At 37.8% G+C, this 21,775-nt stretch overlaps 1 protein-coding gene across 4 annotated transcripts in view; it reads right to left on the minus strand.

Moving 5' to 3' along the window:
* Positions 1-5,252: 5,252 nt before the first annotated feature.
* The window catches only part of CEP78 (centrosomal protein 78), a 30,108-nt gene continuing 13,585 nt past the window's right edge, over positions 5,253-21,775 (minus strand). For all 4 annotated transcript variants that reach the window (XM_075078380.1, XM_075078379.1, XM_075078382.1 and 1 more), the window contains exons 9-16: positions 20,624-20,732; positions 18,857-18,992; positions 17,847-17,892; positions 16,555-16,698; positions 11,238-11,315; positions 9,320-9,486; positions 7,649-7,802; positions 5,253-6,090 (exon numbers count right to left, since the gene is read on the minus strand). In XM_075078380.1, coding sequence (XP_074934481.1) covers positions 5,581-6,090; positions 7,649-7,802; positions 9,320-9,486; positions 11,238-11,315; positions 16,555-16,698; positions 17,847-17,892; positions 18,857-18,992; positions 20,624-20,732 — 1,344 coding nt within the window. In that variant the 3' untranslated portion in view covers positions 5,253-5,580. The remainder of the gene's footprint in view (positions 6,091-7,648; positions 7,803-9,319; positions 9,487-11,237; positions 11,316-16,554; positions 16,699-17,846; positions 17,893-18,856; positions 18,993-20,623; positions 20,733-21,775) is intronic.

Raw genomic sequence — 21,775 nt, forward strand, 5'->3', positions numbered from 1 at the left:
TGGACGGACAGACGGGCGGACTGTATGTCCTACCATGGCTTTGCTGTGTTTTTTTCCCCGTGCAGCTGCTGCTGCAGGGCTGGGCCGCTTGTTCCAAAAGCAATCTGTGCGAACGCATGAGAAATTAAAAACAGCAATCCGTCACAGCAATGAAATTCAGGTGATGTTTCACGTTGAAAGAGGTGGTTTCCCAGATGCCTTCGTATTTTGCATGAAATCCTTTCCCCGTAGAGGAGCAGGATCCCTACCTACTCTAATGCAAGAAGTGCCTGCATGTTGGGTGCTGTTTCCCCGAACAGCCCGTTACAGACAAATTGCTGTTTGGATTTCATAGAAAGGGAATAAAACCAGGAGAGCTGTGAAACTTAATTTCACAGAATGGATAGCAGAGCTGGGACTTGCCTCAAGGTCTGCCAAATCCCATGCTATTATCCCTAAATGCTGAAGTATTCTTTCCAGAGGTACGTTGGTTGTAAATTCATGGAAAACATAGAGTTGATACAGTTAAATTGTTGTGACCGAAGGAAAGACTTCAGCTCAAACGATTTCTTCTGCATGTTTTAATGAGAGACATACCGCCTTTCCATCAGTTTTCAGGCATGATTTTAAAGGCAGTAGCAGTAAATCAGTTTTGACAAAACAAGCCATTAAGTATGGTTGAAAACAGATGGGCTTTACAGAGTCCCATAATTTTCAAGTATCTTGGACAAGATTCATGAATTCTCGTATGCTGCTGCATAAAGCACAGCTCTTGAGCACGTTAGTCTGCCCAGTGTTATCTGTAATGCTGACCCTGCTTTAGCCCCATGCATGTTCACCAAGTTTATCATCAACATGAATTGTGTCTGTACCAAATCTGCATTTTTTTCAGAAATTGAAGTGTTGATGTCCATTATTTCATAAATACTGAGGTTTATATAAAAGGTCATTTTCACTACAAATTATTTCACTGAAGAAACACTGACTACTTGAATTTGTTCCTTCTCCTGTCAAGCCAGGTCATTCCTAGAACAATAAGAATTTACAGCTTACAGCCTGATCTGGTATTTAGTTTATAGATTTTTCTCTCATGCAAGTTGTTTTGTTTAAAAGGTTGTAAACAGAGACAGTGGGTTTAGAGCAAAAACAACCTTCATTTCAACCATGGCTACAGCTTAATTAAAACCCACCAAACCTGCTTTCAGGCACCAGAACTGCCCTCAGTTCTAAAAGAGACAATTCATGGACATTACAAGCTGGATTCATTCTCTTCAAAACACCAGGGTATTTTTAAAATATGTCTCAGACCGCAACCCTGAACTACTACATTACTTCTAATTTTTAAAATTAGTTCTAATTAGATAGAAGGCTCAAGTGAAATGCTCAGTAACAACATAGATGTGACTACAATATAATTATTTTTACTAGAGTCTCAGAAACAATCTCATAGAGATATGGGCTCTTCGTATGGGCTTTTCCCAGTATTAAACCCAGACTACCTACGTCCGCCCAGAGAGGCAGCTTTGAACTCCAACCTGCTGGTGTACAGGTGTCCGGGGTAGGAATGGGTAGTGGGAGCCGTCGGAAATAGTTTAGGTTGGTAGTTCAGGTCAGTAAGCCTGGCCACTACTATGGGAAGTACTTCGACATCTGAGCAGGAGCAGTCCTGAATCCTAACCATGGGGCACAAACCACAAGGTAAATTAAAACTTTGGAATTAAAAGTGTAATTCAACCTCTGGCACAAAGAGCTACAATGCAAAAATAGAAAGTAGGCAAGCTGGTCCTGGTGTCAGCTCAGAGCATGGGGAATACATATCAGGTACTGTAGATTTTTGGTTTAAGAAAGTCCCATCCTGACCAGAAGGGTCAAAATAGCAGCTCCCGTGAGATCAGAGGACAACTGTGCTGGAAGCCTCTCCACCCAGAGCCTTACAAAATCTATTTCACATTATGCATTGATGGGGAGTAAATAAAATTGACAAGGGTGTATAAACCAGAAAGCTTCCTGGAGACAGAATAGTCCATTTTTGCCTCGTGCAAGGGATTATTATGCTTTTTTACAGTTGGAGAGAATGAATAGGAAGAGTAAAGGTCATGTCAGAGTTTTGTTTCTATTGAATTGAGATTTCTCCTATTTTAATATTTTGCTACCAGCAAGTATGATTTAATCTTTTTATTACATCAGAAACCATAAATTCATTATATCAATATTCATAGTCACCCAGTATAAAATACAAGCTTTCAAAACCATGACTTCCAGGAATGCTTCTGGCGTCCAGCATTTGACAGGGAACCCTTTTAACTGCCACAAATCCTTGCAGATAAACCTGAATTTGCATAACTAACACAAAAGCAGAGCGCGCTGTATTTAGTGTGATGCATAACTGGGGGGGGGGGGGGGGGGGAGGAAAAACCCAAACCAAAACAAGACAAAAAATACAGAGAAAGTATAATATTTAAATAAAGTTTCAGAGTTTTCAGTGAACTTTTATAGGGTTCATTGTGACTTCATGTTCTACTGGACAGAAAAACCTTCAGCTACTGCTGGAAAAGAATCAGCCCACTCAAGGAGAGCAAGCGCACACGAGTTCTCTGTCTGGTACAATAACAGGCAAACTGACGTCATTATTAAAAGACAAATAATGCTGACTACATAGCAACTGCCAGCTCTTTCAGGAGGCAGATGGGATGTCTGGTCCAGCACACCAGCAAGACTGGCAAATTTTGGTAGGACTTAATATAAGATGCAGGTAGTTCAGGCAAGGGTTTGGGGTTATTCTGTTTTTCAGAGATCTCGCTCCAAATATCGCAATTACGAAGTGTAAAAAGTAATTCTTGGGAGGTCCACATGGAGAGAGGAAAAATGCTCAATTTTTATAAGTAAACAGTAACATGTTCTCTAGCAAATAGCTGGCCTATTGATTTCAGGTTTTTATGTCAAACAAGAACACAGACAAATATGTAAAACATTAACTAATAGCAAGAGGTTGAAACAGTTTATATCCAAACTCAGGGTAAAATGGTTTCATAATCATTGAAAATGTACCTATATATACACACTGTTTTTATATATATATATACACACACACAGATTTTTTAAAAATCTTTGTAAAAGCATGGAAAGTTCTGAAATATTCACAATAGCCTTAAAAAATACTTCTCCCCCAGGTAACTTTCATCCATTATCTCTACTGGCTTCAGATCCAATATTTATATGGAGTATGCACTCCCGATTCTCACAGCAAGAGTGCTGCACAACAGCACCTGTGATGAGATGGAGAACCCTTCATGCTTCTAATTTAAAAAGTGTATAAGTATTAATTCATCTGAAAAAAAATGTGCCCATCGAAGTTATATATTGCCTGCTCAATTTTGCATTAAATGATGCTTTTTTTATATAATTAGTACTTTAAAAGCAAGTACTAGTAGTATTTAGCCCATATACTAGTAGCATTTATACCTTTATAAGGTATTTATGCCACCTGCTTATAGGCATACAATAAATGAACAAACAAACTGTTCTTTATGGTATTTTTAGGAACAAGTACCAGATTCAAAATTCCTAACCTCACAAATCACAACACTTCTGAATTTGTAATTTTATCCACCATTTCACAGAAATGAGCTTCAGAGTTTTATTCTTAAAAAGGGAACACGTAGCCTTTAATGCTGAAGAAACTGATTGCATGTAATTGTTCAATCAAATCAAAATCACAAAGAATCACGACTGAAAGGCACATACCTCAAATGTTTGGGAGAATATCTAAAAAATTGCATAGATTAATATATTACCTGCTATTATTCTGAACAGATGCGATGAAGTCTGTATAAATAATGTACTTTCATTGTGCAATTACTTGTGCAATATTGCAGTAGCTAAGGTAATCTCGTGCTATTTGCTCAATAGAACATTTCCATTTGAGGATTCATGAATTTCTCCACAATTGTCAAGTGACTGGAGTCAGAAATTTCTACAGATTGTTTGTGTTCCAGAACTCTCACAACAGATGACAGAGTAAAAAGAAAGCTACGCAGTGTATTTTTCCCTCCCATTTCAGCCCAAATCATCTTGCCTAGGTTCCTGAATGTGAAAAGTATCTTCCATTGCTCTGTCACCCTGTCCCCTTCACTCTGCAGATGGAATAAACGTTGCCAAGAAAAAAGTTCATATCAAACAGATCAAAATATTATGACCACTCAAAATCTCAGCTAACGCTGTAGATAGTGAAATAAAGGCGAAGTATTTAAATTTGATCTTTTTCAAAAGAGCAGTTTTTCATGACAATTGCACAATGTGAGTTTTCAACATCTGAACTTCTCTTAGACAAGCATTGTGTGTCAGATTCTACTGATCTCCCAGAGTTGCTACTACAGTTTAAGAAACTTCTTTTAATTCAGGACTGACACAAGCACATCTATGTGAAGAAAAGTCAAAGAAAGAATTTAAGGAAATAAAATTGACTGGTTCATTCAAAAGCAAAATTCTCTGCCATTGTTGAATGAAACGACCTAGGCTTTAACCCTACACTAAAACAGTTTAGGTTGTTTCATTCTTCCAAATGCAGATTTTGTTGCTTAAAAACACTTTTCCTAAAATTTGCTTAAATGTTTAACATCTTCCTCATCTCCACAACCCTTGCTAATACATTTAATGTTACAGAACTCCCATTTGTATCAAAACGGTAGTTACTGAAGGAGACTGATAATTATATTAGTCTCTTCACTGATTGCCTTCTCATGACACTCAGGCAAGTGTACAAATATAAAGAAAGATTCAGGGCCATACCGAATTGCATCTGATTACTATTCCTGGTGCAAAACAACATGATTTTCTGTGCTGCATCAGGCAAATCAAAACCTATGTTACTCTAACAGAAGTTCAGAAGCTGCAAATCAGCTGCCTGTGCAAAAGGACAGGAACAAGAAGCTGGGGGGCAAACTCTAGGAGTTTTAAAACAAAGATATTAGTTTAGTTTTACGTTCTCACATTTCTCTAGGACCTGAGAACAACCTAATCGAGTTGGTCTAGACACCCCTTAGAGGTCCTTTCCATCGTGTATTATTCTATGATCTGCAGTCATAGCAGTGAGGAAGAATGGCTGTATTTAAATATTTTTTTCAGAGATGTTTCTGGGCTCATTTTCAAATCTGAAACTTCCGCTACCTTTGGGAATGTCATACCCATGCCCTGTTAGGCGTGAATTGGTGTTTGCCCTAAAACAATTTTTTCCACTTCCATTGCAACACACTGGAAATAAATGAAAAGCAAAATTTGTACTCAAATTAATTTTATTAGCTCAAAACAGTTTACACTCCATAACAAGATCTGTGATACACAATAAAATCCATATGCCAGGAATCCTTTGTATGTAGTACAAACTGAAGGGTACCATTCTACCAGTGCATCATATTTCCAAAAATAAAAATCTAGTGACAAGTGATGCAAGCATGAAACAGGAATACTAAACAGCATGCAGTGTTTTAGAAGTTTACAAAGTCTACATTACTTTACAAAAAAGGCACAAACTACACTGAGGCATCTAAAATTTATTTTTAATCTTGCAAGTATAAAGAACAGTTCAAACACTTTGGATCCATTTCAAATGCTGGTAATACTTTGGATACTTTCAGAGCCAGATCCTACAGTATCAGTTCCAGACTGGTTTACTGTCTGCAGTCTACTTTGGTCTCCTCTTGCTCCATCACTGGGAATGGCCATTTCATTTGCTCTAGGGATGCATTTCTTTGAGGAAAAACTTCTGCTTTTTTCACCAAAAGCACCACTGGATGTTCTGCTACCATTACTTTTAATATGTACACTGGAATCAGAAAATGAATGCAGACTGGCAACCAATTGCCTTGCTGAGTGATGTCCTTTCACATGTTCATTTTGTTTGACTCTCCTCTCAGAGAATGTGGGAGTGCTATTTCGAGGCTTATCCTCTTTAGTTTGGTTAATTGTGTGAGCTTCATTTTCCTTCCGTGAGCCTGGCTGATGTCCAGCAGTTTGAAGTTCCTGTAACTCTCTAAGAGCAGAGAAGGCATTATTCATAACCATCTGGGATTGAAATGTGCCAGGAAGAGAAACTTGGATGTCCCCAGCTCTGTTCTGAAATAAGAGATTCCAATGAAAATACTGATGCAACTGGAGAAAAGAAATCCAGTATTGCAACTGCCATATACTAAAATTTGCATAGCAAAATGAAGTCTTTACATAATATGGAAAAAATTCAGAGACAATAGCAATCACACAACTTTCATTACCTTTCAAAGCAAGCAAGTTTCAGAAGATAGCTAGGATGATAATGACACAGAGTAGGCATATTACAGTTTCAGATCTAGCCTGAACTTCATACTACAGGAATGTGTCAAATATACTGGCGCAGCCAAAGCCTAACCATGTCTATCATTCTGAAATAGCTGCAATTCGTAACATTTGCTCACAGTTCACTGTAGTGCGATGCCAATAGTCTATCCCACAATACCTAGCTTCCGCAAGAATCCAAACTAACCAATACCAGGAGATAAGTATGAGAGTAGTGTTAAGTGTTAGTTGAAGCTTTTTGTAGTCATCATTTGCCATGTGTACTTAAAAATCACTTTAAGCTCAGGCTTCTAAATGTAGATGAATTAGAAAAACAATGATTCAAACAAACTTCATGAACAAGTTAATGTCACAGTCCATCAGCTGAAAACACTGTGGCAAGCCGAACTATAACAAATATCAGAGAACCTATAATGAGAATTACTCTATTACTCTGAATGATTTTAGCAGATTCAGACTGCAAAACTGGAAATTGCTTTGCGCAACATTAAAAAAACCCAACACTTTTTACCATCATGTTTTAGGAGCTCATGGTGTTCTTGAGGAGTTTGGAACACTTCATAGGGAAGACATTGGGTATAATAAATGTACTGGAAATACAGCATGATTCTTAATGTGACAGTTTTATCCAACTTGGACAATGCTGTAGGCTGCCAGTATCTTAATTTTTAATTGCCTTAAAAATTTAAGCCTGTTTTTTTTGTTTGTTTGTTTTTGGTTGTTTGGTTTTTTTTTTTGGGAAGGGAACTTTAGTACCTCCCTTGGAAAATCCAGGTGGTTTTCTATTTATTGACTTCAGAGTAGGAACTAAAACCTTATGCTGTTAATATCACAAATATGTAATTGCCTGCAATTCATGGCATGGCCCTCATAGAAATCTAACACAACTGGATACACACACTGTAATAACTTAAGAAAATTCCTGCTTTTCAAAAGGCATATTGTACTACACTCTATTATCAGACCAAGTTTTTTTAAAACCACTATACATCATTACTAAGTGTTCCTAAAAAACCTAGTCATGGTATTTTCCATTTTTATGGACACATACCACTATTGAACTTCATATTTCAAAATGAGAAACAACATAATTACTACCAACACTTACTTTAGAACATTACAAAATACTATGGTTTCTGTTCCAAACGGTAATAGCTTAAAAAGCTTACATTAACCATTGAATTATTATGATCTGTATAAATACAGCTACAGCAAAAGATTGCAATAATAACTTCATGGATCATTTGTTAATCATTACTTTCAGTCAGAGGGGGAAACCAGCTGAAAAGTACATTAAATAGAATCAAGTACATTGCCACTGGCATTCCCTCTATAGACTTACTTTGCTATTCTGGGTATGTTCTTGTCTTTCTTCTTCAAAAGACTTCTCCTTTATTATGTTAGCAGGCTTACTGAGAGTGGAATACATTTGTGGATTCCCCAAAAGACCAAAATCTGACTGGTCCACCCCAGCTAATACAGCAAGTTGTCCAAGTCTGTAAAACAAAGTTTAATAGAAAATGACACAAAAAATTCTTACCCCATGAAAGATCTAAACATTCAAAACCAGAAGAAGAAACAGAATCTGTCTGAAGCTTTGAAGACAGTTTTTCCATTATTTTCTGAGAAGCCCAAAATAGCTGAATAAATATGAAAACAAGTAACTAAAGCTATTTTCCTATCTTTACACGAATGAGCCTGCAGGTTCGAAATGCTCAGTCTTCACTCAGTGTTATGAAACTAAGAATGAAGTTCTCCCAGCTAGCACTGTTCTTAGAGCAGGATGCTGGCAAGCAGATTCCCTGCCAGGCAGAACAAAGATTAAAACTCTGTCATTCAAGCAGAAGACTAGTGCACATCTCCCAGACTAGCATAATCTCTAACACCCAAATCCAATTACACGCTTCACAAATGCAGTCATGTTGTTTCACCTGCCAACTTACAAGTTGGCCAAACCTACCACTTGGGTGTTTTATGCCTCCATAAGAAGTGAGGAGTTGCAACCATCAATTGACAGCACAGCATTAAACAGAAGCTTATTGAGAAGAGCAGTCTTTGTGATTGGGATTCTGTAACTTTCAGAGCAGCTCCCAATTATCACAAATAGTTGTAGGAGGACCCATCTGAAAAAATTTTATTTTACGTAGTGAGAGAACATTTTTTCCTTCCCTCAAAGTTTGAAATTCAGTCTTAAAGTAATGGCAACTCTACCAGATAATTGGCATAAAATTAGAACGGAGCCTCAAGGTGAACTTTACATTAAGTGATATTATTACAGTTTGGGGGTGGATGGCAGCCATAGGCAAGGAGGGCAAATAATATCTTCTGTGGTCTTCTCTGAACAGGCAGGGTAGGCTACAATGTATCTTCATGTCGTTCCTTCATTCTCCTGAATGAGATTGTCATGCCTGGCTATATAAGCTTTACAAAATAGGTTTGAGAACTTAAGCTGAAATTCTTTGACAAATAGGATGGATGAACCATCCTCACAGAAACTGCAGGTACAGAGATAGAGCCTTAAGACAAAGTTTAATCAGTACTCTGTAAAATATTTCAAGTGATAATAAATAATCCAGAATTTATGTACAGAGGCCAGATTCATCCATCTATATTTCTGTTCTTCCATTAGTGAAAGGGGGCCCAAAGCAACAGGACATTTTCTGAAGCCAGTCCAACTGTATTTTGAGCCTTTTGTATTATGGGAATGCTAAGATCCACAGGTGATCCAATAAAGACTTGGAAACATGCTTTAATAGAAGCTTTCTTCTCTTTTGGAATGGGCTTCCTGAAAGCCTTTCCCAAGGACAGATTGAGCTGGGCAGTGCTTGGATCATGTTTCTCCCACTGAGAAGAGACTAAACAGTAGGTACATACAGTTAATTTTTCTTCCTTTGCTCTTTGCAAGCACAGTTCTAGAAATCTGGGGGGAGGAGGCAGCATATTTCACCAGAAGGATAATTTTGGAAAGAGTTCTCAGCAGAAACAGTAAGACTTAAGTAAAGCAACAACCTACCCAGCATCTTTAAGGAGGTCTAAAAAAGCATGAAACTTTTGGAAAGAGTTCTCAATGCTGCCTAGAACACCTTCATCTTCCAAAATGTTGTTGGTTTCTGACTGTGCATGAAGAACCTCAGATAGGGAGGTATTTAGATTTCTTAATCTTGCATTTTCAATTTCCAGCTGGGGTGGGGGGGGGAGAAAAAAAAGTAATTTCTATCATTGTCAGTTAGAAAACACAATCCAGCCCCACCTTTGCAAGCCTATAGAGCCATATCACAAAGAGAAATATCCAAAGTAACTGACATAACTGATATAGAACTTCCTGTACCAAAAATACTGAGCTCTGTGCAGGTTTGTTTATCCACAGCTGCAATCCTATGCTACCATAGTGAAATTGCTGCAGGCACACAAAACTGCTGGCTCAGCACTGTTTTCAGTGTGTACAGAATGTTGCAGAGCAAGTGGAAGCTAATAAAATTAGTTTTCATATCATGTTATTTTGCATGTATTATGTGACACATTAACACCAAAGAATTAATTTTACTAATAAAAACCTTAATCAAGGCCAATGCTCTCCTTATATTCACACCTCTCTATCAGAGGGAATGCATAATACTGTGTCTCTCCCCTGCATTGTGCACCCCAAATTGAAAGTTTAAGATGATCCGATTTTTCTTCACATTGAACATTAATCAAAATCAATGACAAACTGAAAGTTGAATGATAACTGTAGGATACACAGGGGTTTGTGTTTGAGGGAAACATTAACTTAGACACTCATTGGCGATTACAGCTATGCAGTCACTGCTACTACAGGCTTTCCTTCTGTCACCTTTTAGGAGAGAATGACAAAAAAATTACAGATTTGTGTAACACTGTAGCTGTTAAACTAGCATCAAAATGAACAGTTTTAGAGATTACTGCTACTTAGTTTATCCCTTCTCCTGAGACAAGGTACCAGGTCCAAGCAGTCTAGCACAATAGAGTAAGATCTGTTGCAGTGGGTATTTAGCCTGAAAAGCATTTAAGTATTTAACAACAGATATCCAGCAGTGGGTGCACCCACTGGTGCACCTCACATTACAGGAGGATGGGGATGGCCGCACCAGAGGACTACAATGAACCCTGTAGAGTGCGGAGTCCTTTGTGGATATCTGCTTCCTGGATGGTGGGGTACTGCTTGTTGCTCAAGTTCCAAAGGGTACCACCACTTTCATTCCACTCCAGATCACATCTAAGAACAAAATCCATTCATTTACACTATCTTACATTCAACTCTACTACAAGAAATTCTGCTTATTGATGCAAAAGGATGTTTTCAGGTCAGTAACAATGGATGGCAGGGAAAGAGACCTCACAATTTAACTGTGACAAGTTGTTAATTCAGTTCTGACATAATGCGAAACTGCATTTCGCAACAACTGATGGCTGACATGCTATGCAGAAAACCATCCAACATTTTTATTGCCTGCAGAAACAAAACTTGAAAAATCAAAGGTACAGAATATGCCAAATTAAACAACACTTGCAACAAACAGCTTTTAGCGCAAGTCATGATAAAGAAGGTGGGAGACCTCAAAGAACTATCCATCTGCTGCAAACTGCAAACAGATTTAATCACTTTCTCAAGAATAACAAACATCAGGACACCCCAGACCATAAGTACTACACCAAATGAATGAAACACATTGAAAGGGTAGCTTGACCCAGAGTTCAAGGCTCTGGAAAAGGATCAGGAGAACAAACACACATTACTAAATGCGGATTTCATCACCACCCTTAGGCTAGTAAATGATCCATGTGACTTTGAACTGAAGCTCTGGAAGCTACCATATTAGAGGTCACTGATAATTACTCCTAACTAAGCAAGTAGACAGTCTGACTGGTGCCTCCTTTAAAAGTAAAGATGATTAACAGTTAAGTATCATTACCTCCATTATCCGTTCCTCAGCCTTTACTCTGGCTCTTTGTTCTTCCTTTAATTTCTCGATGCATTCTTCCAGCTCCAACTATCATAACAGAGATGAACTATCATGAAATTTATCTCAAAATGTTAGATCAACATGCAGTATTATACAACTCAACATGTCTAATTAACAACTAGCACACAGCATTCCAAGCAATAACATATATTCTACAAAAATACATGACAGAGGTCCACCAGTACATAACCCTAGGATGCAAAAAATCAACTCAGGAGAAGTGAAAATAAGTGTGATTCACTTAACAGATTTGCAATATAACAATAAATAACACAAAATTATAGCACATCTCTTGGGTCTATGACATTACTATCAGGAATGTATGTTCTCTACTTCCTCTTCTTCCCCTTTGCCTTTTCAAACTTCATTTTTAACTAAAAACGTCTACCTCATCGAAAGCTCAAATTGGGCTCTAAAAAGCATCCTTAGTAGTCATACCTACATTTTCAGAATGTATTCTTCATCCAGGATTTTATTCATTATGACAGCAGTAGGAATACGAAATCCTGAACTGTAGGAGCTGTATTCTTTTCAATGGGTTTCACTTAGTTCTTCAGCAGAAAAAGTAAGTTTTTCACAATCCCAAGCCCAAACATCTAACAAATATATTCAGGTCTTATTCATGAGATGCCTACACTTGTATTTTAACTTTCAGATCTAAGGAGTAAATCTCTCAGTTTCAGTGAACAGTAGTCAGGATTCGATAAGCAATCACCACATTTTCTGGTACCATAGCAAAGCATTATCATATTTATTTAGAGCATCTGAAGTGGAAAAGCAAACAGGAATATTTGTTCTTGCATGCTGTGCTGGTTTTGGCTGGAGTAGAGTTAATTTTCTTCACAGTAGCTAGTATGGGGCTATGTTTTGGATTTGTGCTGAAGACAGTGTCAATAACACAGGTATGTTTTAGTTACTGCTGAGCAGGTTTTACACAGAGTCAAGGCTTTTTCTGCTTCTCACCCACCACCAGCGACAGGCTGGGGGTGCACAAGAAGCTGGGAGGGGACACAGCTGGGACAGTTGATGTCATGCTCAGCATGGGGAAGAAGAAGGAAGGGGGGAACATTTGGAGTGATGGTGTTTGTCTTCCTGAGTAACCATTACATGTGATGGCGCCCTGCTTTCCTGGAGATGGCTGAACACCTGCCTGCCCATGGAAGTGGTGAATTAATTCCTTCTTTTGCTTTGCTTTTGCGCACGGCTTTTGCTTTACCCATTAAACTGTCTTTATCTCAATCCACAAGTTTTCCCACTTTTACCCTTCTGATTCTCTCCCCATCCCACCAGGGAGTGGTGAGCGAACAGCTGGGTGATGCTCAGTTGCCAGCTGGTGTTAAAACCATGAAACACGCCTTAACAGTCTTCTGAATCCAAAGGTGGATACAGTTAAAACTATCACACTGTTCTGTTTTTCGGAGGGTAACCTATATGAACTAACAGTATCCAAAGCTTCTTCATTTCTCTATATACCTTGTATACAGGCACATGTATGTAATGTAGGACACTGCTTTTTGTACACACCTTATCAACCAGTTCTACAGAGGAGCAAAGATCCAAATAGTACTGAAATCCTTTACTACTAAAAGCTTATTCAAGACCATGCCACTGCACTTCATATGAGCAAACAACTGAGAAGACTTGTGTGTAACAGAATGCATAGTAAAAATCCTTCTACAAATGGAAAGAGGTCTTATAGGATGCAAGGACTTTTGCACCTGATTCAAAGATGCAGGTTCTAAAATATTCTAGATATATCCCTCCCAGTGACAACCACTCAGTGAAGATTATGGGTTTGTCACTACTGTCTAATGAAGCCCACTTCTAAGACCCCTGTACTAGTATCTGCCAAGCTAAACCTGGAACTAGAAAGCTAGTCATATCTTAAGCATCTGAACACATGAGAAAGATTCTCAGAGGTCAGAAGGTATAGGAAGACCACATTTCAAAGACAGCATTTTTGGAAGAGATTTAACAGTATCTAACTGCCATGATGTAACAAAATCACCTCCAGGCATGGGGTGGGGGCGAAATCTCTATGGAGAACCCTCAACAAATACCACAATCTTGCTGCAATCTACTTCAGAACATGGGGAAAGAATAGGAGCTAGAAACCCGTTTAAAGATGCAGAAGCACAGCACAGAAAGTAGCAACTGTAATGTCCTACAATTCACAACTTGACATGTAAGCTGGAATCCTGTAACCTAGCTTTGAAGATCAGTCACAGGTATCACAGCCTTGAAGAATGCTTTCAGTTCCATTTATAGTGTGTGTGCATGTGCATGTATGTGTTTTAAAGTTTTTAGGGTGTAAGGTTTGTGGGTTTTTTGCAAGGAATTCTACTTTAGAAACCTTGGTTCTATAGTATTTCTGCTGTGGACAGATTTTAGACAATTCTAAAGGTGACAGCACTGACCTTTTTCTTCACATTGCTGGTTTGTATTCTCAAAGGGAAAAGGCTTAGAGAATTTGGAGGTTTTGTAGTTTTGTTTAAACTTGATTTATCACACTGTAGATGTATACAATATTGGGTTATGAGCTGACTTCACAAAAAAATTGACAAACACTGCAGCTACATCTCCTCATAAGTGGTATCAGAAGCCTACATTTAAAGGAAAATGCCTTGCACCTGCGCAAACATATTTGCCACCATTAAATTACAAGTATATGTACACTTTATTCTTTGATTTGATTTTTAGAAATTCACTAGCTTCCACAAGCCTCTAGCCCTTGTGCAGAAAAATTTATTGAAGTACATCAGAGACCTAAATGTACACCCAAGCTGCAAGACTGACCCTTCCAGTGGTGTAGTCCAGAAAGACAGCACTGACAGCCTTTTAGATGAAGTTGAACAGCAAATATATCTGTAGCCCTCAGAATTACTGTATGCAATGGGACTACTCAACACTAGACAGAGGTATAAAACTTAAGTTTAAAAATAAAAAAAAATCAGAAAAACTTGAGTAACTAATTAGCCATGTTTTTCATTGTTGTCCTTATTTTTAAGAAGGAGTTACAGTGCAATCTCTACTTGTACGTAATTCATGTAATATTCATGTAAAATTATCTCAGCCTCTCCTCAGAGGAGAGATGTTCCAGTTCCTTAAATCATCCTTGCAGCTCTTCATTGGACTATCTCCAGCACGCTCATGTGTCTCTTGTACTGGAGGATTAAGAACTGGACACGGTACTCCAGGTGTGGCCTCACCAGCGCTGAATACAGGGGAAGGATCACACACCCCAGCCTGCTAACACTCTTCCTTATGCAGTCCAGGATGCCATCACCTTCTTTGCTACAAGGGCACATTGCTGGCTTCTGTTCAACTTGTTGTCCACCATGAACCCAGGGCCTTTTCTTTCTGCAACACTGCTTTCCAGATGGTCTGCCCTCAGCAGATACTGGTGCATGGGGTTGTTCTTCCCCGGGTGCATGACTTTGCACTTCTGGTTGAACTACACGAGTTTTCTCCACATTAGTAAGTTGAATCAACTTCCCTTATGCTCAGATAAACATGAAAAAAGATGCAAGAGAAAAAGACTGAAGCAAGAAATGGAAAAAGCACTAAGGAATGGAGGAGAAATAGACCTCACCGTTCAGTGGTGACAAGTTATTAGTTTGGTTCTGCCATAATGTGGAATGGTGATTTGCATCAGCATAACAAAAAGGATGGGTGTGGCACAGAAACAGTTCAAGACTGTTTGAACAGTGCTGTCAGATATGCAGCATTGGCTTGAAAAAGTATTTTGGTTTTCAAATTCAGAAAATCAGGAAAACCCAGACCTTTACAAGCATGGGAAATTTAGAACAAATTTTGGCGTAGGTTCCTAAAATTTGTAGTTCTGCCTCCCAGGAAGCTCAAATTTATCACAGATTATTCCTTCTTTACAGTTGCTCTCTATGTAATACAACAGGTAACACTGACAACACAGGTTGAAATGATGACTTTTCCCCAAAGTGCAAAACAGCCTGCCTCTGCAGTGTGTTGTGAAAGTAATACTCCCTCTTCTCCAAACACCAAGAATAAACATATCAAGTGATTCCTGAAAGCACCGTACTTGCTGCATAGAAGTTTTTGGCACAATATGCACGTGACATGGAATTCCATTATTCCAGCCACAATGCTCTTCATGGGCATGCTGAAGCCGCTGCAGAGCACAATGTCAACATATGCCACACGAACAGCAATACAAAATCACCTACAAAGAAGAAAGCCACTATACAACAAAGTCCCAGCAGCATGTGAAAACCTAGAAAATTTTCCTGAACAAAAGCTCTAGAGAGAAAAAGCATAGGCCTAAAGAAAAAGTGTACAGGCAGGTAGTTATTTATGCCGTATTTGTACAGTCTTTTTGCCAGCCACCCTAACTCTCCCACTACATATAATTGGGTAACAAGTTAAGTTTCAACTTCACTTGCTTACACAAAGAACTATATGGTCTTAATATTTATACACATCGACAGTTCATTCACCCAGTGTGGTGCTCTGTGACAACCACCACTGAAACCATACTGACTATAGATCTTATTTTTAGCAGTAATCATTTGGAGGCAGTACAGATTCTCCAAATAAAATCTAAATCCTGCTAGATACCTCAGGCGCGTTACTAAGCCACTGAAACGCACCCTTTGTTTTCCTTTTCTTTTGTAAGAACATTCCCTGTCAAGGCATTTGTAGCAATAGTCAGTCTTGCCACTGCTAGTTTCTTAGAACTATCAATGAAGTATAGGGAACAATAAAAAGTGAATGAAAAAAGTCTGTTACCAAGCTCAATTATAAAATGGAGCTTTAACAAAATTTCAGTTATTTTTAAAATACTTTTACACAACCATCATTACAATATTTTAGCTCTTAGAAATAACGTTAAATTACATTTATAAAGGAAGTACTTGGAAGGAAATACTACAGGCAGTAACAGTGATAAAAAGAGTTGTGAAACATGAATCAAGACTGGAACAGAGAAATTACACATATTGCAGCTGTATGTATTAGGTGAAGTTCTTCCTTATTATGGCCCCAATTTGAAAATATGCTTATAGGGTAAACATCATCATTAGAACTATTCAGAGATTGGAAATCCAGTGCATATTTGACATACATCTTCTGAAATAGAAGCCTGTGTGACTTCATGTAGGATAATTAAAAGTTATTCAGAAGTCCTGCTGCATGACTGGTTATTAGCTTAACCATAAATTTCTGAATAAAGCATGGTTTAATTGATAAAATTTGCCTTTTTGGAGTTTAAGGCAGAGAACATGCTTCTTACCTGTAACTGTTGATACTCGGTTACATTAATCTTATCTAATGATTTTGCCAAATCAGCATGATGGATAACATCATCTAAATCTTCTGTGTCTTCAGTTTCCGATGTAGAAGCGCTTTCTACTGTCACCTTCACAGGAATACCTGTCTAATTACATCAGAAAATAAAAACATACCCACTCCCAGCATTACACTGTGCAATAAAAATCAAAGATTAAATAGCACTAAAAGCTTAATTTAAATGCAGTCATTTCTCAGAGTCCCTTACAGTGCATATTACATTGTCCAGCTACAGAAGGTTGAAATAAATTTCCATAAAACAATTTTAAAAAGATCATATGCGTGCATATATTGGCTGTATGTGGCAAGGTATTGGCAGTGGGGGCTGCAGAGTGGCCCTGTGCTGGACACCACTGGTTCCAGCCAGCTCCAATGGACGCCCCACAGGGCACGGCTGAGCCCAGCAGCCAAGATAGTGGCATCTTGGGGAAAGTGTATTGAGGAAAGGGCAAAAGAAGGCAGAAGAGGAGGGAACCAAAAGAGACAGAGAGAGCAGAGAGAACATGAGGCTCAGAGGAGGTGCTCCATGGTGGAGCTGATACCCACACTCCAGCCCAGGGAAGACCCCTTGCCAGAACAGAGGGATGGGCTGAAGGAGCTGTGGCTTGTGGACAGCCTGTGCTGGAGCGGGTTTTCCCAAAGGACTGCAGCCCATGGGAAGCCTATGCAGAGCAGGGGATAAGTTTGCTGGCTTCAGCAGCCATCAGACTCTTCTGTAAGCCAGTTTAATTCACTAGTACATGCTAACACACTTCTTCAGCTTTTCTCTGGTGAGGGTATGGGGGGCAAGATGGAAATGAGATGCAAAGAAGGAAGAAAGTGGGGATTTTTTTCTCCCCTGCTGGTATGTTTACTACAGCAGTTCACAGATGGGTTCAAACACAAGTCCAAAAGTAAAAAGAGGAAGGAGAGGAAAGGGGGAGTGGAATGTGTCAAGAGAAAAATGCTGTTAATTCTTCTGATTTCCTCTGGAGGAACTGTGCCCATACTCACACCCAGCTTGCTCATAAGATTAAGAAACCAAAAGGTAGGGATACAGAAATGGGAATAAACTAAGTATCAAAGAAGTTTCAACCAAATGCAGACATAGACTATTATTTTGCACTTCTATGAGAAAGAAATTTTAAAAGTATCTTCCAGTCTTAACTTCTAGACAGTAAGAGTCTGTGGAGAATACTTTTTTTTTTTTTTTCAGGCATTAATCTACTAAATAAACCATTGCATAAGAAAGAGTACCTGAATCTTCACTGGTAGTTCTTCAGTACTATCCACTGCCCCCCCTCTAAAGTTAGAAAAAAACACTTGTGAGAAAAGTGAGTTTACATATTGTCACCATTGCTATTTCCATTTCCAAACACAGGATTCTAGGACATGTGAAGCAGTAAGAGTAAAAACAGCATCAGACACTGCACTGTATCCCTTTAACACTGACTACACCCTCATTTTTTTCTATTAGTACTTAATAATGAATTAGAGCAACATTACTGGATGCTAACACTAATACCTTCAATAGGCATCTTGCTTAGTTGTTTATAATGAACTAAATTTAACAGGAGGATTTGGAGTTCAGCATTTTGAAAGACAAGTTTAATAAAGATAGTTCTGATAGAGCATTAAGTAATCTTCTGTTTAAATATACTGCCTCCATTTTGAGAGGCCAAGGTCCTGGGAATACATAAAAAAAACCAAAACAAAAACTGTTTCAGAAGGAGGCATTATAATAATATTATGGCTTCTATGTGTAACGATTTTTTTTATTTATTTTACTTCACAGGGCTTAGATGGTCACAATACTTTTGTTGGCACTAGGGGAGATGGAGCAGAAAGAAGAGGTGGACAAAATACCTAGGCACCTTGAACTGGATGCCAAATCAACTACACTACAAGCTTAGAAAACTAAACTCCATCTTCAGCTATGATAAGTCTGATAAATCATTAGTAACAAGAGAACAAACAAGCAAGTTGGGCTTGATTGCGGGTTTGGTTTTTTTTTTTAAGCTAGACCTGGATATTCCTGTGGCCATAAAATTATATCTTTTCATGTATTTTGAAAAAGTCCTGGAATAGAATTTATATAACATTCTCAAAATGTATATAAACAGTAAAAATTATGGATGCAATACAAAATTGTGTGTAACTCACATTTTAAAAAATGTATTTTAAAAAACTAACACTGCTCTCTACTATCTCTACTATCATGCACATTTTATGCTTTAATGTTTTCCCCTGTACTATGAAAACCTCACCTGCATCTCTTTGCACGTTCTGCAGTCCGCCAAGGAAGGAAGCCTTTTGTGCCGGGTGGTAGTGGTTTTGGTGAGTAACTATCTTTCACAGGTACATTTTTTTTCCCAGGACTTACAGACTTTTTAGATGTTAATCCTGTATTGAACAGCAAGAATAGGGGGAAAGAGAATTCATTATACCTAGTTATTTACATATAAATTCACAGCTTACTGTTCATAAGTAAAATCTCCTATGTAATAAAAGGGACTGAAGGAAATCTACCTTTCAATCTAATTTTCCTGAAGTGTTCAAAAAACTTTTGGTTGCTTCTCAAAAAGAGAGGTGGACAGTTTATCTGCTTGCAATTATAAACTGGTATACTTAACTGTTATTTAGCTTGATCTAAGTAAGACACACTCTTATTCAAAAAAAGGAAACAAAGTTTTGTAGGTAAAGAGGTTTATTCGTATTACTAATTTCAGATACCTAACTCTGTTTTCTTAAGTAGGAGCTTAGACAGTCCGTGTAGACAGTAAGGCTATCCACCTGCTTCAAATTGCCCTCTAGTGGCTTTAGTGCAAAGAACGTTGGTTTTCTAACTGGTAAAATGCTTTAAGCTAAAGCTGGTACTCATGTTCATCGCTTCTAGAGAACACCAGCAATACCTTCACTTAAGATGAATAATGAAAAGCCACATTCACTATTGTCTTTTTGTTCTTTTGTTGTTGTTTCAAGCGTACGCTATCACTCAAAGTAGATTAAGAATAAATACCTAGTGTGCATGACCACTCTTGCCCAGATTCTGTGTAAGTTAGAAACTAGCAAGCCCAAAAAACTGTTCACCTAGTATTTCATACAGTTAAATCAGTGAGAACTCAGGTTATTGTTTCTTTGAGATCAATAAAACAACTAATTTTTTAATGGTACAGAATGTGTAACTGTGGTAATGGGATTCCAAATTTCAGTTTGTTCTCAACAAGTAAACAGAATAGAGCCATTTTCGCCTCCTGACTCCCTATCTTTAAGAAACAAAACAAAACAAAAAACAAACAAAACCCCAAAACACCACAACTATATTTAAGTCAGGCATTTTCTTCTTTCATCACCCTGATTATCACAGTTTATTTGTACAAAAATTTCAATTTGATTTATGCTTACCACTCTGTTTCCAGATAACTAGAGCAAAGATGGAAGACAGCCAAATGTATTACAGTGAAATTTTTAGTAACTTATTGAAAAAATATTTAGTGTATCACAGCTATCAGTACTTAATTATAAATATTAAAGTTATTTTAAACATACCATTTATAACAAGTTTACATTAAGTTAAAACAAAAAAACCTTAGAACATTTTGTACATCACTAAAAAATGCATCCTTGTTTGTTCTGGCAGAGGACGGTCTTGCTCCAGAAAGCTTATAACATCAGAAGAACTAGGCAAGTTACTACCACTAAGCTTCCTAGAAGTAAAAGCTTGTGGAGAGGATGCACTCAGAATAAAGACGTGCAACGCGTCCACATATAAAAGTCAGCACATCCCACCATTTTTCCAGCCACATATCTAGCAGCACTGAAAATGAGAACAAGTTTCCTCCAGAAACCACTGATGGTAGAAGACACGTTATTCAATAAAGAATAAATAGAATTTTTTTTTAAGACAAGTATTCTGCAAAACAGAATGTGCCATTTAGGCACATTGTTTATTTTACCATTAAAGCTCTTAAACATTAGAAGACTATTTTGTAGACAAAATCTGCTATAGTCAGAGAAAATAAAGACAGTATTACCAACACGAATAGTAGCTTTTCCTTTTCGACCACTTCCTAGGACAATAGTTCTTTTCCTTGGTCTAGTTTTCAAAGCATCCTTGGAAGACGGAGACGTCAGCCACTTATACTGGAAAATTTTTTTTCAGAGAAAGACAAATTGTGTTAGTAACTGGTATTTAAAGAGGTGCTCATTTAAGATTAGAGGGGAGGTTGTCAGATATATGGAGAACACTGCTAGTTACAGAAGACCTAATAATAAACTGTAAAATTAAGCAAAAATAAAAATCCCACAGAGCCCCAATTCAAACACAGGTTTAACGCAAGTCTGAGTGCTACATTATCAGAAAGTCCTCCCAGAACACCACTATAGCATCCCATCCAATATTTTCCTTTCTCTGGTACAGAACAATTCTCTCTTTATAGTAAAAAAAAATTGCACCAACCCTATAAAAAGCAAAATCTGGCTTTTGTTTTTCATACTCAGAAGGCTGGCTTGCTAGGAATCACTGTCTCAGGCCAAAGTTCTCCAGAGTAATAAAAGCTTCCCTAACATGATTTTGTATTACCAATAAAGGTAGTCTTTTAAAAAATACAAAGTTTAATTTTCACTGCCTGTAATAAAAATTCCTCCTTACACAGCAACAGCCTCCAAACAAAAATTAGCACATAGTGGTAAGCAAAGGCAAGTGCTATGCTTCAACTTTCATTTCCTTAGAGCAACAGCTCTGATCTTACGGTTTCCCTCTCCTCAGTAGAAGTTTTATTATTTCAGGTAGATATTCTTGAGCTACACTGTCACTTATTTTTCAATCTGCATCAAGCTACAGTTAGTACAAAGTCTAGTGCTGAAGCAGCTGTCAAAGGAAATGCAACTGATATTAACACAAAGCTTATGTCAGAGAGACCCAAATCCCACATCAGAGTACTAGGAACAGTATGCCAAAGTTAGTCCTACCTAATACACCGGGAAGATTAACATACTATTACCATGGACTACACTTGGCTAGTTAGAGCAAGTTTATTATTAGCAATAAAAACTATTTTTTTTAACAAACTTTGGACTCAACTAATCTTTATATAAATTTTGCTGGGTCTGCAGCTGGATCTAGCTCCTCAGAGAAGTGAATTGTTCATTTTAAACTAAAAAATAGACAGAAAGAGTAAAATCAA

Source organism: Phalacrocorax aristotelis, chromosome Z (assembly GCF_949628215.1).
Source record: "Phalacrocorax aristotelis chromosome Z, bGulAri2.1, whole genome shotgun sequence".
Lineage (NCBI taxonomy): Eukaryota > Metazoa > Chordata > Aves > Suliformes > Phalacrocoracidae > Phalacrocorax > Phalacrocorax aristotelis.